This window comes from Miscanthus floridulus, chromosome 3 (assembly GCF_019320115.1).
Source record: "Miscanthus floridulus cultivar M001 chromosome 3, ASM1932011v1, whole genome shotgun sequence".
Classification (NCBI taxonomy): Eukaryota; Viridiplantae; Streptophyta; class Magnoliopsida; order Poales; family Poaceae; genus Miscanthus; species Miscanthus floridulus.
The window spans coordinates 113450958-113467204 of record NC_089582.1 but is presented as its reverse complement, the minus strand read 5'-3'; the positions used below and the strand labels follow the sequence as shown (position 1 = coordinate 113467204).

General features: G+C 54.9%; 1 protein-coding gene across 1 annotated transcript; it reads right to left on the bottom strand.

Annotated features, from left to right (window-relative positions):
- Positions 1-7512: 7512 nt before the first annotated feature.
- LOC136544242 (uncharacterized) lies at positions 7513-8142 on the bottom strand. Its single transcript, XM_066536468.1, has one exon. The coding sequence runs from the start codon at positions 8140-8142 to the stop codon at positions 7513-7515; it is 630 nt and encodes a 209-aa protein (XP_066392565.1).
- Between the last annotated feature and the right edge of the window lie 8105 nt (positions 8143-16247).

Here is a 16247-nt window from a genome sequence, read left to right as displayed (position 1 = left end):
CTCAGGGAGGGTGAGTGCATTCTCCCTAAGTGTTTATCGAGACTTGATTTGTAGTCGCTCCCGTAGGGATTGTGTTTTGTTTCTTGAGGTCTCGATGGGTGAGCGCGAGGCCCTGGAGGAGTGGAGTTATTCCTCCAGGGGCTTTTTTCGTTTTTGTGTTTGAGTGAGGAGTTTTTATCATATTTGCTGAGCCCATAAGTGTGAGTTCGGGTCATAGGGGTCTCGGCGAGGTTGCAGGAAGAGCCCTCTAGCCTCTGCACGGAGCGAGAGGTCCATTAGGGGTTCCCCTGGCTTTTGGTGTGACCCTCACGCTTCCTTTTCGCTCGGAAGGAGGGGTGGAATGTGCCAGGCTACCCTTGATGGGCACGAGCGTTGGCACTTCTGGTGAGCTTTTATCGAGTGAGTCTGAGTGGAGGCCCGTGCCCCGTTCGCTAGGGGATGGCTAGCGGTCTAGAGACACTCTAAGAGTACCAGAGGGTTTCTCTAGTGGGTGCCGAGGCTATTCGCTGGGCCTCGGTGGCTCGGTGCCTCCCTACGGTGGGATCCCATTCGGAGACTTCCCTACCGGTCTTAGACATGACTTAGGACACCCCGAGTGATTGTTCGCTCAGGCCTTGGCCATTCGTAGGCTCACCTAAAGTCGTCCCTGACTCTGTTGCCCTAGGGCGACTGTCAAAACCTCTAGGGGGCCAGCCTTCGAACCCTTGGACCATAACGGACTCGGTGCCCTTTATCGTATTTGTAATGAAACTTCTAGCGCGGACTTAGACCGTTTGTCTTTGTCTAAGGTGCAGGAGGAGCCCCTAAGCCTCCGCTTGGAGCAAGAGGGCGGTCGGGGGACCCCTGGCTTTTTTATTCGACCCTCACATGTCCTTTTTGTTCGGACAGAGGGTTTGTCTACCGAGCCCATTTAGGTGCGAGCCAGAGCTGCTGGGTCTCGATAGGGTTGCAGGAAAAGCCTCCGCATGGGGCGAGAGGGTTGTCGGGAGCTCCCCTGGCTTTTTATATGCCCCTTGCGCTTGAGGGTTTGTTTGCCAAGGCCCCTTTGGGCATGAGCCTTGGTCGCGGGGTCTCGGCGAGGTTGCAGGAAGGGCTCCCTAGCCTCCGCACGGAGCAGAGGGCCGTCAGGAGCTCCCCTGGCTTTTTGTACGACCCTCACACTTCCTTTTCGCTCAGAAGGAGGGGTGGAATGTGCTAGGCTACCCTCGGTGGGCACGAGCATTGGCACCTCCGGTGAGCTGTTATCGGGTAAGTCCGAGTGGAGGCCTGTGCCCCGTTCGCTAGGGGACGGCTAGCGGCCTAGAGACACACTCCAAGAGTACCAGAGGGTTTCTCTAGTGGGTGCCGAGGCCATTCGCTAGGCCTCGGTGGCTCAGTGCCTCCCTTCGGTGGGATCCCATTCGAAGACTTCCCTGCCGGTCTCGGACACGACTTAGGGCGTCCCAAGCGTTTCGCTTGTTTGGGCCTCGGCCCTATATAGGCTCGCCCACGGTCATCCCTGACTCTGTTGCCCTGGGGTAGCTATCAAAACCCCTTGGGGCCCAGCCTTCGAACCCCTGGACCATAATAGGCTCAAAGCCCGGTTCCTTCATCTGAAAGGGATAGGCCAGGGGGAATGTCTTCCCCATTGGCTCGGCAACGGGTGGCGCACCTTTTGAGGTGGTTTCCTAGGGAGGCAAAACAACGCCTGCTGCCATAGTGGCCGAGTGTGACATGGTGGATGGGACGTAACTGTTCCCATAATTAATGAGAAAGAAGTGGGCGTGTGGGCGGCAAAATCGGCTCGTGGTTAACTGCGCCGGATCAGGGGGGAAACTTCCCCGATTTCATCGCCCGTTCGTTTCGCCTTCCCCCTACATAAATACTCGAAGAGTCTCGCCCTCCTCACCTTACCTTGCCTGTGTTAGCTCTGCCTCCATTGAGCCGTCGCTAGAGCAGCGGGTGCCAGGAAGAAGAAGGGAGAAGAGCGAGCCAGGGAGAAAGCGAGAAAAAGCGAGAGCGTGGGAGAGAGAGAAAAACTCACAGCCGCATCTGATCCTTCCATCACACTCATGGCTGGTGACATCATCGTTGTCGAGGTGGACCCCTGGGATCCTTCCGATGTTACCATGGAGACACTCTAGTCGCTCGTCGATGGCGGACTCCTTTGCCTAGTGATGGACCCCACTAGGCCGGAGTGGATTTCTCCGTACGGCAAGCCAGAGCCGAGGCCTCGCGACGGCTATGTCGTGAGCTTCATCTCCTTTCATGAGCACGGCCTCGGCGTCCCAGCGGATCGGTTCATGCGAGCGCTCCTACACTACTATGGAGTGGAGCTCCATAACTTCAACCCCAACTCCATCGCACAGGCGGCTATCTTTGTTGCCATCTATGAGGGGTACTTGGGGATTGCTCCCCATTGGGAGTTGTGGCTCCATCTATTCCAGGCGGGGCACACCACCAAGCCGATGGGCATGTTGGGTACAAGGAAGGCGACGAGGGCCAATGGCTGCACTCTCCAAGTGCGCCAGGACCGCCAGCACCTCTACATCCCGGCCCAGCTCGCGTCCTCCAACCGCCGGTGGTACACAAGCTGGTTCTACCTTCATAACGACGATGGAGGACTTCCCCCCTACACTGGGCGGATTGTGGGGAGCTGCCTGAAGAGATGGAAGTACGACGTCCCGAAGGATGACTAGCCCAAGCTGCAGCCGCTTCTGGAGGGGCTGGAGAGGCTACGGGGCCATGGTCTTACCATGGCTATGGTCGTGGCTGCCTTCCACCTCCGGAGGGTGCTGTCGCTGATGGCTCGGCGGTGACGGCTATTCGAGATGAAGCCAGGTGAGCCTATTGAGGGCATCCGGATGTCCTCCTCCTCCCTCTCCGGTGAGGAAATTGTTCGTCGGGTCGGGGAGACGGTAGAGGCAAAGCTGAGGGGCGGCAACTTGACCCCCATCATGATGCGACCATCGCAGGGGTTCCTCTCACTGGTAAGTCATGTGCCACTGTAGCCCTCGAGCCTCCTCCGTTTCCCCTTACCTCTTGTTCCCTTATGCGCGTTCGTCGTTCCTATAGGGGATGAGGGACGTGTGCTCCTCTCCGTCACCCGTTCCCGAGGACGCGAGGCGGCAAGCGATCAACTGAGCGCACACCGATGCATAGAAAAAATGGAAAGACACCGAGGTGGCGAAGTGCACAAAGAAGATCCTCGTGCATGAGGAGCTAGACAAGCGCCGCCATCAACAGAGGAAGGATGGCCTCCCGTTGGAGGAATCCCCATTATTGTCGCTATCGACGGAGGCCTCGGACAGGGATGACGAGGGCAAGGTGGGGCAAGGTCCCCTGGACCATCTCCCTAACGTAGTGGAGGTGGTGCTCGGGGCGTTGGCAAGCGGCCCAGCACTCCTGGGAGGAGGAGAAGCGGACCCGGGGTCAGTGATTGCCCGCTCCGGGGCCGAGGCCAACACGCCCGGGGCATGGGCATTGGGCAAACGCGCCGTTAGCCTGGTGGGCTCGACGGCGATGGTGGAACACGTGGCGGCGGGGGCGACGCAACCACCCCCGTAGAGGATCGACGGGGCGCCAGGGTCCTTTGAGGACCGGCCGATGCCGATGGACACGAAGGTGATGCCTCTACTGTCGCCACCGCCTTTGTGGATGAGGGTCGCCATGGCGAAGCGGTTGCCGCCCCATTCGAGGTAGGTGTATTTTTGGTGGGGTCGCAGTGCCTTCTGTTTGCCTTTTGGTCTCGTGCTGACCTTGTAGGTGATTTTTCCTTAGTTAGAAGCGGCCTGCGGATGAGCTTCCCTTGGCGCCCCTTAAGGCACTCAAGGCAAGCCCTGGCTCCTCCGCCCACTGGGTGGTGGAGGCACAAGCCGCTATACAATGCGGTGTAGCATTGGTGAGGGCCGACCCAAAGGAGCCGACCACCCAAGGAGGGGCTGGGGAGGCGACCTCAACATAGACAGGGGAGGGAGCGCTTCTGCCCCGCGAGGGCGAGGCTCACGAGTCGGATGGGGCTAGGGTGCCTTGGTTGCCAAGGCCCCTAGGGTCTTCAAGGCTGAGGCGACGGAGGCCAAGGCACCCAAGACCTCTGAGACCGCAGCGGTGGAGGTCGGTGCTTCTATGACCACCAAGGCCACGATGGCGGAGGCCGGAGCCTCCAAGACCATTGAGGCCATAATCGCGGAGGCCAGAGCCCCCGAGATCGCCAAGGTCGACGTGATGGCGGTGAGGTCGTCTGTCCAGGAGGCAGAGATGAAGGCGGCGGAGGCCTCGGTGGCACCCTTGGTTCAGGGCCCGCCGTTGTTACGAGAGAGTGCCTGGGAGGTGGAGGTCTATCCGATCTCCTCTGACGATACTTCCTAGGCATGGGAGGTGGTCGACGCCGAGGAGACCAGCACCGTGGAACAGCCGGCTCCAACCTTGGGCGAGGGAAACTCGACCCTCGTGCGAGCGTGACCCGAGCCTCGCAGGTGGGATCACCCGCGGGTATTATGGCGGAGCCGGGACGACCCTAAGGGGGAGCCTCTATTCGCCCTTGAGGACACAGCCGAGGGGGGCGCTGGGGCACCTTCGAGCAATACCGCCAGCTAGCGGACTACCCGGAGTTGCCTAGGTTCACGTTTTCTTTTCTCGTGCGATGTTGCCTTTTTCTGAGTTTTGTTGTAATCAATGACCCCTATTCTGCTTCCCCAAGAGCTCGAGACCCAGTCCCTTGGGAAGTCGGTCTTTCTCCGGTGGGAGAGGGACATCTAGGACCAGCTCCAGCGGAAAAGGGCCAGCTTGCGGGTGCCAACGAGCTCCTGGCGGCGCGGAGCGCGGAGGTGGAGGACCTCCGCCTTCGTTGTGCTGACATGAAGGTCAAGGCAGCCATGGCCTAGGAGCAGATTACCCCTCTGGCAGCGTGGGTCAAGGAGTTGGAGGAGGAGCTCGCCCACGCGGCCAGTGATCGGGATGCCTTTAGGGCTCGAGCCGTTGAAGCCACGGCCTCGGCCACCGCTCTTGTGGGGCAGCTAGGGGCAGAATAGAATGCGCACCAGCTGACAAAAGGTGCCTTGGATGAGGCCCTTGCTGCAGCTAAGGCCTCGTGAACCGAGGCTGTGGTTTGGAGGGGGACGGTCGAGGGTGAGTTTTTAGTCCCCTAGTTTTGTTTTCTTTTCCTTATGTTCGCTCCCTAACTTCCTTGTGTGACGCAGAGCTAGGGAGTGAAGCTTCCAGGGTGGCCGAGGCTTCTCGGGTCGAGGCCCAGCGCTTGAAGGAGAAGGCCGAGGCTTCCCGGGCCGAGGCCCTATGCTAGAAGGAGAAAGCCGAGGCCTATCAGGTCAAGACCCGACGCTGGGAGCTGAAGGCCAAGGGTGAGTTCCGTGGGCTTCCGCTCCTAATTTAGGTTGTTTTTTCCCTCGGTCAACCTTATTCCATTTTCTGTGGTGCAGAGTCAGAGGCGGAGGTTATTCGGGCAGCCGAAGCTTCCAGCGCAGTGCAGACAGTGCTCGAGACCGAGATCGGGGAGCACGAGGCGTTGAAGCATGCCGCCCTTTCCGCCTGTGAGGCCTTGGAGGTCGAAGGGGTTCAGTTAGGTAGCTCCCTTGGGAGCTGTTTGATTGCGCTGAGCAGCCAGATGCGTGAGCGGCTCTGAGGAGCGCTGCACATGGGTGTTAAGCGCGCGTTGGCCATCATCTCCTCTCACTACATTGACGTTGACCTCCCAGCCATCAATGATGGCTATGTCCTGCCTGATGATGACGAGGAGGCCGACGTGGCGGTCACGAAGCTGATGGAGGTGGCGGAAGGCCCTAGCACGGCGCTGGCGATGCTCTTCGAAGAGGAGGTGGTCCCTCCCCTACCATCTACCGATGCTGGAGGCTCTGAGCCTTGACCTAGGCCCAAGGGGCTATGTAAAAATAGAGTAGGAATTATCTTTGTATCATAACGTTTGTGGCTGTCGAGGCCTTTCTTTTTGAAGTATTTGTGTTTCTTAGTCGTTTTTCTCGTGTTTCCGAGCCTCCGCCCTCTGTTGCTTCTGATCAGATTTCTTTTGCAAAACGCCTCCTTGGCGCCTAAGCTGTCCCTTAGGCAAGAGGTAGTGAGGGAGTGCCATAGCCCAGAGGCGTAGGCCGTCTCACGACTCTACCGGCCTCTTGCTTAGGAAACAGACTTTGGTCCGAGGGGTTTTTACAACCGATTCGTCAGAGTGTGCTAGAGACTTGGCGTAGGAATTTTTTTGAAAAACGACTAAAAAATGGTGTGTGGGACTTAGGGAGGGTCCCCCATCTAGCCCCCGAGGGAGGCTTGGTTCTGCTGAGGTAGAGCTGAGTCTCCCTTACCGTGTTATTGTATTGCCGAGACCCACGATGGGCTCGGGGGATTTCTCAAAAAATTATACCAACTAAAGAACGCTTTTTAATTGTATTCCAAGAAACAACATATACAATGCTTGGAAATTTAAGGATAAAAGCGACGTAGCTATTCTATGTTCCAAGCGTTGGTGAAGATTTTGCCCTTCTCGTTGGCTAGCTTGTAGGTCCCGGGCTTCAGTACTTGGGTGATGATGTACGGTCCTTTCCATGGCGAGGTCAGCTTGTGGTGGCCCTTGTTGCTCTGTGTTAGTCTCAATACTAGGTCGCCTACCTTCAAGTCTCGGCCTCGGACGCGCCAGGCCTAATAGCACCGTAGGGTCTGCTGGTATTTCACCAAGTGTAGTAGCGCAACGTCTCGGGCTTCCTCCAGTTGATCGAGGGCATCCTCTCGGGTGGTGCGATTACTTTGTTCGTTATAGGCTTGTAGCCTTGGGGAACCATATTCCAAGTCAGTGGGGAGGATGGCCTCGGCCCCATAGACCAGGAAGAAAGGTGTGAACCCCATGGCTCGGCTTGGAGTGTTCCTTAGGCTCCATATGACCGATGGGAGTTCGGCGAGCCATTTCTTGCCAAACTTTTTCAACCGGTTGTAAATTCTTGGCTTGAGGCCTTGTAGGATCATGCTATTGGCATGTTCTACTTGGCCGTTGGTCCTTGGGTGTCCTACGGCCGACCAGGCCACATGGATGTGGTGGTCATCGCAAAACGTCAGGAACTTTTTGCTAGTGAACTGTGTCCCGTTGTCGGTGATGATGGTGTTAGGAACCCCAAACCTATGGATAATATCAGTAAAGAACAGCACTGCCTGCTCGGATTTGATTCGATTGATCGGACGAGCCTCGATCTATTTGGAGAACTTGTCGATTGATACCAGTAGATGGGTGTAGCCTCCAGGGGCCTTTTGCAGAGGCCCAACCATGTCGAGTCCCCATACGGCAAATGGCCATGTGATGGGGATGGTTTGGAGGGCTAGGGCCGGGAGATGTGTTTGTCGAGCATAGTACCGACATCCTTCGTAGGAGCGTACTAGCTTGGTGGCGTTGGCGACCACCGTCGGCCAGTAAAACCCTTGGCGGAAAGCATTTCCTATGAGCGTCCAAGGCACCGCATGGTGCCCGCAGGCACCTACGTGCAAGTCCCAAAGTAGGGCTCGGCCTACCTCGGCAGTGATACATCATTGGAGGACACCGGAGGGACTTCGCCTGTACAATTCATCATTGCAGAGGATGTAAGTGTTGGCTCGGCACGCAAGCCATCGGGCTTCGGTCCTGTCGCTAGGAAGCTCCCCCTGATCAAGCCAATCGAGGAACAGGATTCGCCAATCCACGTCCTGGTTGCTCTGCGGAGGCTTGGTGTTGACTTCCATGACCTCAGGCTCGGTCGAGGGGGTCTTGGTAGTAGAGGGGGCATCGAGCCCCACCGTGGTTTCCACAGGTGGGCCCTCCATTACCAAGGTGTAGTCATTAGAAGGTTTGTGAAGGTCCTTGGCAAATACGTTCAGGGGGACCAGAGCCCGTGCCGAGGCCATCTTTGCTAGTTCGTCGGTGGCCTTGTTGTACTTCCGTGCGATGTGGTTTAGTTCAAGACCATCGAACTTGTCTTCTAGGCAACGAACCAACTTGCAGTAAGCCTCCATTTTGGGGTCGAGGCAATTTGACTCCTTCATGACTTGATCGACGACGAGCTGCGAGTCGCCCTGGACGTTGAGACACCGTACCCCAAGTTCAATGGTGACTTGCAAGCCATTGACGAGGGCCTCGTACTCGGCCACATTGTTGGAGGCGGCGAAGTGGAGCCGCACCATGTAGCGCATGTGTATTCTGAGGGGCGAGATGAAGAGGAGTCCCGCGCCTACCCCGGTCTTCATCAGAGACCCTTCGAAGTACATGGTCCAGCATTCTATCTAGACTTGGATAGGTGGTAATTGGGTGTCAGTCCATTCAGCCACAAAATCGGCCAAGACCTGAGACTTAATCGCTTTCCGAGGTGCAAAAGTCAAGGTTTCCCCCATGAGCTCGATGGCCCACTTGGCTATCCTGCCTAAGGCCTCTCGGTTATGGACTATCTCTCCCAAGGGGAAAGACGATACCACAGTCACTAGGTGAGACTCGAAGTAGTGACGCAGCTTGCGGCGAGCCAGGACTATGGTGTAGACCAGCTTCTGGATGTGGGGGTAACGCGTTTTAGTCTTAGAGAGCACTTCGCTGATGAAGTAAATAGGTCGTTGGGTGGGTAGAGCATGCCCCTCTTCCGGCCTCTCTACTACTACGGTAGCGCTGACCACATGGGTCATTGCGGCGACGTAGAGTAAGAGGGCCTTGTCCCTGGCGGGGGGTACCAGGATGGGAGGATTTGTGAGCAGTGCTTTGAGTCTGTCGAGGGCCTCCTCGGCCTCGGGGGTCCAAGAAAAACACTCAGATTTTCTCAAGAGTCGGTATAGAGGCAAGCCTTTTTCGCCGAGGCACGAGATGAAGCGGCTCAGGGCCGCAAGGCATCCCATGACCCTCTGTACTCCCTTGAGGTCTCTGATTGGTCTCATGCTGGTTATGGCCAAGACCTTCTCTGGGTTGGCTTTGATGCCGCGCTCTGAGACTATGAATCCCAAGAGGATGCCTCGGGGGACCCCGAACACACACTTCTCGGGATTGAGCTTGATCCCCTTCTCTCTAAGGCATTTGAAGGCTATCCTTAAGTCATCGATGAGATCCTCGGCCTTTCTGGTCTTGACCACGATGTCGTCCACATAGGCCTCAACGGTCTGCCCAATGTGGTCGCCAAAGACCTAGGTCATGCACCGCTAGTATGTGGCCCCTACGTTTCTGAGGCCAAAAGGCATAGTCACGTAGCAGTACATGCCGAATGGGGTGATGAAAGAAGTCGCGAGCTAGTCGGACTCTTTCATCTTGATTTGATGGTAACTAGAATACACATCAAGGAAAGACAGGGTCTTGCACCCAGCAGTGGAGTCAATTATCTGATCAATTCGGGGTAATGGGAAGGGGACTTTTGGACAGGCTTTGTTCAAACCGGTGTAGTCTACACACATCCTCCATTTCCCATTTTTCTTCCTAACTAACATGGGGTTAGCCAACCACTCTGGGTGGGACACTTCCTTGATGAATTCGGCCGCCAATAGCTTCTGCACCTCCTCACCGATGGCCCTATGCTTTTCCTCGTTGAAGCAGCATAGGCGTTGCTTCACCGGTCTAGAGCCGGCCTGGATATCCAAGGTGTGCTCGGCGACCTCCCTCGGTATGCCCGGCATGTCCGAGGGACTCCATGTGAATATGTCGGCATTCGCACGGAGGAAGTCAACGAGCATGGCTTCCTATTTGATGTTGAGGGTGGTGCTGATCCTCAGCGCTCGGTCGTTAGGGCAGGCGGGGTCGACCGGGACAAGCTTGATGGCCTCTGTGGGCTCGAACGTCCCTGCACGACGCTTGGAGTCAGGCGCCTCGCCACTGAATTGGTCAAGGTTGGCGATGAGGGTCTCGGCCTCGGCAAGAGCCTCAGCGTACTCGATGCACTCAACGTCACAGTCGTATGCATGTTCATACGTGGACTCAATCGTGATGATACCGCTGGGACCTAGCATCTTGAGCTTGAGGTAGGTATAGTTGAGAACTGCCATGAACTTGGCATAGCACGGCCACCCCAGGATGGCGTGGTAGGTTCCTCCAAACCCGACCACCTCGAAGGTAAGGACTTCCTTGCGGTAGTTGGAGGGGGTGCCGAAGTAGACGGGAAGGTCGATGCACCCGAGGGGTCACGTGCGTTTCCCTGGCACGATGCCGTGGAAGGGTGCGGCGTCGCCTCGGAGCCTCGATCGATCGATCTCTAAGAGCTCTAGGGTGTTGGCGTATAGGATATTGAGGCCGCTGCCTCCGTCCATCAACACCTTGGAGAGTCGAGTGTTGCCGATGATCGGGTCGACAACAAGTGGGTACTACCCGGGATTCGGAACATGGTCAGGGTGGTCATCTCGATCAAAGGTGATCGCCTCCCAAGACTAGTCAAAGTACCGAGGAGTGGCCACCTTGACCGAGAAGACCTCTCGGAATTCCCTCTTTCGCTGCCGTGCCGTAAGGCACGCCGAGGGTCCACCAAAGATCATGAAGGCATTGTGTACCTCGGGGAACCCGTCATCCTTGTCATCGTCCTAGTCACCGGCGCCCTTCTGCTTGGCGTCGTCGTCGGGGAGCCCGAGCCTAGCGTAGTAACGCCGCAGCATGGAGCAATCCTCGAGGGCGTGCTTGACCGGGCCTTGGTGGTAAGGGCAGGGTTTCTTAAGCATGTCGTCGAAGGGTCTGGGGCCCCTGGGTCCTTAGAGATTCTTGCATTCTACGGTCACGACCATATCGGTCTCAAGGATGGCCCGCTTCCCCTGGCGATCCTTCTTCTTCCTTTTGGGGAGGCGAGGAACCGAGGCCTCAGGGGCCTCGTCCCTCCGCTTCCCCTTGGTGTCGTTCATGGGGAAGATGGCCCCTATAGCCTCCTCGCCTGAGGTGAAGTTGGTGGTGATGTCGAGGAGCGCGGCAGCCAAACGTGGTATGTTTCGGCCTAATTCTCGGACCAAGTCTTGGTAGGTGGTGCCAGAGAGAAAGGCCTGGACAATCTCTGAGTCACCAATGCTGGGCAATTCGGTGCATTGTTTCGAGAAGCGCCGAATGAAGTCTCGAAGAGACTCATCTGGTTTCTGGCGACAACTCTTAAGGTCCCAGGAGTTTCCAGGGCGCACGTATGTGCCCTAGAAATTCCCGACAAAGACCCAAACTAAGTCGCGCCAATCGTGGATCTAAGAGGGAGGAAGGTGCTCAAGCCAGGCTCACGCTGAGTCTGATAAGAGCAATGGAAGGTTGCGGATGATGAGTCGGTCATCATCGGCGCCGCCTAGCTGACAAGCCAGGCGGTAATCGGCGAGCCAGAGCTTGGGGTTGGTCTCACCGCTATACTTGGTGAGGTTGGCTGGCTGGCGAAACCGGGCTAGAAACTGAGCATTGCGGATGGCTCTACTGAAGACTCGAGGGCCAGGTGGTTCAGGAGAAGGACTGCGGTCCTCTCCACTATCGTAGCGGCTGCCCCGATGTGGGTGGTAGCCTCGGATGGGCCCCTCATCGTCGTGGCATCATCGTTGGCTGACCACCTCATGGTCACCCTGCACCTCACGTCGATTATCGAGGTGGTCGTGGACCGGGGGGACCCTTCCAGCCGCCAGCACCCGAACGGGTTTGGGACGAACCGAGGCCTCCCTATCCTGCTGATGCGGTGCTGAGGGGAGGTCCGAGACGGCATCGCGCCATCAAGAGGTGGAACTCTTAGCCTGCTGCACCATGGTGGTCTCGAGGAGATCCTAGAGCTCACCGTGAACCCACCGTCCCTCCATGGTGGAGGGCTCGAGCATCGCGCGCACTAGCATTGCCACAGCCACGACATTCTGGCTAGTGCGATTAAAGATTGGGGGACGGTCGTCCCCCTCGTCGTCATTGATGCGATGGTGCATGTCATGAGCCCATCGTCAGGCTCCTCCGCCATCATTGTGGCCTTGCTGCTCTTGCTCGAGAGTGCTTCGGAGCTGTTGCAGAAGGAGTCGATCTTGCTCGACCTTGGCTTGAAGCTCGCGGAGTTGTTCCAGGTCCGGGCGCCAGAATTGTCCGAGGGCAAGGTTCTCGTTCCGTGCCGCCGGTGGGACAATATGTGAAGGCATAGCATCGCCCGTTCCTCGATGAAGCAGAGTGTGGTTATCTACCCCCTCGTCCTCGTCGCCTATGCTTGGCATCCCAAGCCCAACGTCAAAGCACTCACGAGTGGGATCGTAAGTACTTTCACTGTCAGAATCAGAGTAGCCAAAGCAATAGTCGCTAGCGGTCAGGAAGCGGCGCATGGTCTCACGGTCGTGGAGGTCGGAGAAATTTGCTCTAGCCCATGCCTCGTCCTCCTCCAAGGAGTCAGCGTGGGTGTGGGTCGACGTGGTGGTATTGAAGTTGAGAGCGAAGCGCTGGCGGTGCTCCAAGAGATCCGCGTGAGCGGAAGCATAGGCGTAAGCATAAGATGCGGCGGCATTCCTCAACCCGAAGGGGTATGGAGATAGTGCCGTCACCGGGCTCTGTTCTGCCAGAGTTAGCTCCTCAAGGATTGGTGGAGTGGAGCTTGATGTCGGGGCGTCGTCAGGTGCCACCGGTGTTTTTCCCTTGTCCATGCTCAGGCTAGACAGATCCCTAACCAGGGACCCTACGCCAACAGCTGGTTGTGGGGTGCCAGCGAAGAGCAGTGAGTTGCCCTAGGTTTGTGTGGCATCGGGATGATCTTGCTCACGTCGTGCTTGGCGAGCGCAGCGAGAACGGCCGCCTGGGTGTCGCCTACGCCTAGGCTGCCGATGCGTGACGTCGTCATTGGCAGGCGGGGCTCGAGGTGTGAGAAGTACCATGTCGTATTCGTGCCCTAGAGACATGAACTCTAGGCTCTCGAACCACACCACCGTGCCGAGACGCAGTGGTCATACGGGGTCTACCATCTGGAACCTATTGGGATGATGACATTGACACATAGAGGCCCCTACCTGGCGCGCCAACTGTCAGTGTTTCGGACCGGGAGGTCCTCAACCAACTAGTGAATTTATCCTATGTGTTCCTGATTCCAGATGGTGATGCAAAGAGACACAAGGATTATACTGGTTCGGGCAATTCGAACCCTACGTCCAGTCTGGGGGATCAATCTTGTATTCCTTGTACCAAAATGCTTGTAGTAGGGGGATACAAGCTAGGTGAGAGAGGGAGCCAGTCCTAGGTCTCAGCGTGGTGTGATGTGGGCTGCCTGAGTCATTGCTCTCAGGCGGCAGGGAAATGTGTGTGTTACAGGGTGTTCTTCTTTGTCCGTCCCCCCTAAATGGCCCAAGTCCTCTCCTTTTATAGTTGAAGGGAGGACAAGGATAGTACATGTGCTAACTATACGGCGTCGTGCAAACAAAGGTGGCGCGTCCAAGCCCTATGGCGGTGTAGTCGTCGGAGTGGTCCGTCCTTGGGGCACTGAGGCAGCGTGCTGGTCACATCCGATCCTGTGCGTCATGGGAGCTCTAGGGCTGCCTCAGAGTGGGTGCGGCGGTCAGCATGCAAGTCGCTGTGGATTGACTGTGCACGTGGCCGAGGCTGGGTCAGTGCTGAGGCTGCACCACAGGGGGGGTCTCGGCAAACACGAATCCCAAGATAGCCGAGACCTTGGTGCATAGTGCCAAGGCCCTGAGAGAGCGGTTGATCTGGTGCTCTAGCTCGGAGGCGGTGATAACCCAGGCTAGGCCGTCCATGTCATGTTGTTTTCGAGGTGGGGATCGCAGGGCACAGTGTAGTGCGGGCGCTGATCGTGAGCATAGCATCAGAATACAGTGACCGGTAATCCCCACCGTGCCCTGTCTTAGCCGGTATGGCGCCGATGCGACCTCATGTCCCGTCGACCATTCTGCGGTGTTGAGCCGTCGTCTGGCTGAGATTGCAGGAGTGAAAGACGTATTAATGGGACATGACGTGCTGTCGGGAAGACCGACCGAGGCGGGGGCGACGGGCTATGGATAAGCCGGCCTCGTGTGAGATGGAGAATAAGGCCTCGCGTGAGACGGAGAATAAGGCCTCGTGTGAGACGGAGATTGGTCTCCTTGCCGAGGCCTTCTGCAAGAGGTCTCACGCGAGGCGGAGATTGTGTCTCCTTGCCGAGGCCTTCCGCAAGAGGTCTCGCGCGAGGTAGAGATTGCGTCTCCTTGTCGAGGCCTTCCGCAAGAGGTCTCACACGAGGCGGAGATTGCGTCTCCTTGCCGAGACCTCCCGTGAGAGGCCTGAGGCGATGCAAAGAGCTGGGTGGGCTCGGACGGGGCCGGTTATGAGCCTGTGGCTTTCCCTCTAACTTTGCCGTTGACAAGATTTTAATGCCTCTTTTGGTGTACGCTCGGGGTACCCCGTTTTATGGTACCCGACACCTCGATTGCTAGATTGGAAGCAATTAGAATCTTGCTAGCCTATGCTTGTGCCCACAACATCAAACTCTATCAAATGGATGTTAAGAGTGCATTTCTCAATGATTACATCAATGAAAAAGTATATGTTGAGCAACCTCCTAGTTTTGAAGATGACAAGAAGCCCAACCATGTGTACAAGTTGAAGAAGGCATTGTATGGCTTGAAGCAAGCACCTAGAGCATGGTATGATAGATTGAGGGACTTCCTACTCTCAAAAGAGTTCATGATGGGCAAGATTGACACCACTATTTTCATCAAGAAGATTGGCAAAGACTTATTTGTGTTGCAAATATATGTTGATGACATCATATTTGGATCAACCAATCAAGACTTTTATGAAGAATTTGGCAAGATGATGGCTAATGGGTTTGAGATGTCCATGATTGGAGAGTTAAGTTACTTCCTTGGTATTCAAATCAAGCAATTGAAGAATGATACTTTTGTGAGTCAAGGCAAGTATATCAAGGACATGATCAAGAAGTTTGGCATGAGTGATAGTAAAGCCATTAGCACACCAATAGGAACAAATGGTAACTTGGATAGTGATGCAAGTGGCAACATGGTGCATCAAAATTATATTGGTCTATGATTGGAAGCCTACTCTATGTGACCGCATCAAGGATGGATGTCATGTTTAGTGTATGCATGTGTGCAAGATTTCAAGCCTCACCAAGAGAAAGTCATTTGAAGGCTACAAAGAGAATATTGAGGTACTTGAAGCATATATAAAATATTGGTTTGTGGTATCCCAAAAGAGCAAAGTTTAAGCTAGTTGGTTACTTCGACTCGGATTATGCGGGATGCAAGGTTGAAAGGAAAGAGCACCTCAGGCACATGTCAATTGTTGGGAAGATAACTTGTTTCATGGTCATCAAAGAAGCAAAATAGTGTTGCTTTATCAACCACCGAAGCTGAATACATATCCGCCGATAGTTGTTGTGCACAAATACTTTGGATGAAGGCCACTTTGAGTGACTTTGGAATCAAGTTCAAAAAAGTGCCATTGCTATGTGACAATGAGAGTGCAATCAAGTTGACCAACAATTCAGTTCAACATGCAAGAACAAAGCACATTGATGTCCGCCACCATTTCATAAGAGATCACCAACAAAAAGGGGACATTTGCATTGAGAGTGTAGGCATAGAAGATCAACTTGCCGATATATTCACCAAGCCATTGGATGAGAAAAGATTTTGCAAGCTAAGAAATGAGTTGAACATATTGGATTTCTCAAATATGTGTTGATGCATCCCCCACTTATATGACATGCCTCTCATTCGAGCAATCCAAGGTAAAAGTTGATTGGCATGGTATAAATCCTTGCTAAGGACATGTTTAGTGCATCTAGTCATCTCTCACATTGAATAGGCTCATTCATGAAAATAAAATGATTTTAATGATTGTATAGTACCACTATTGCTTCTATGCTTATTTTAGTCTAGTGGTAGCATATGACTTGTTTGTGAGCTTGTAAACCTAGTGTTTGATCTAGAAAATGAGCTCTAAATGTTTAACTCAACATGGTATAAGATAAACCTTATTTGGAGGTGTGAAGAAGCTTATCCTTGGATCAAACTGAGTTAAATATCTTTGGCAAGTATTCTAGATTGGACCAAATTTAGAAAATGATTCTCACCCCATGATTGACATTGATAATCTTAACCTATCTACATTTTGAACCTTTGTGGTCATTGATGACAAATGGGGAGAAAAACAAAGATATAAGTGTTAAGGAAAGAAATATTGTACTAAGATAGTGAAAAGACAACAAGGGGGAGAATTTGACATAGGGAGAGAGATATGACAAAGGAAAGGGATCAATTAAAATTTTGAGCACACAAGTAGGGGGAGCAAGCTCATGAACTTGAATGGCACATTTGTTTGTGCATTTCATATGTTTGCTTGTATG

What these genes read in the sequence shown, in the direction of transcription:
- LOC136544242 (XM_066536468.1), bottom strand. Translation starts at nt 8,142, where the DNA reads ATGGTGCGGCTCCACTTCGCCGCCTCCAACAATGTGGCCGAGTACGAG.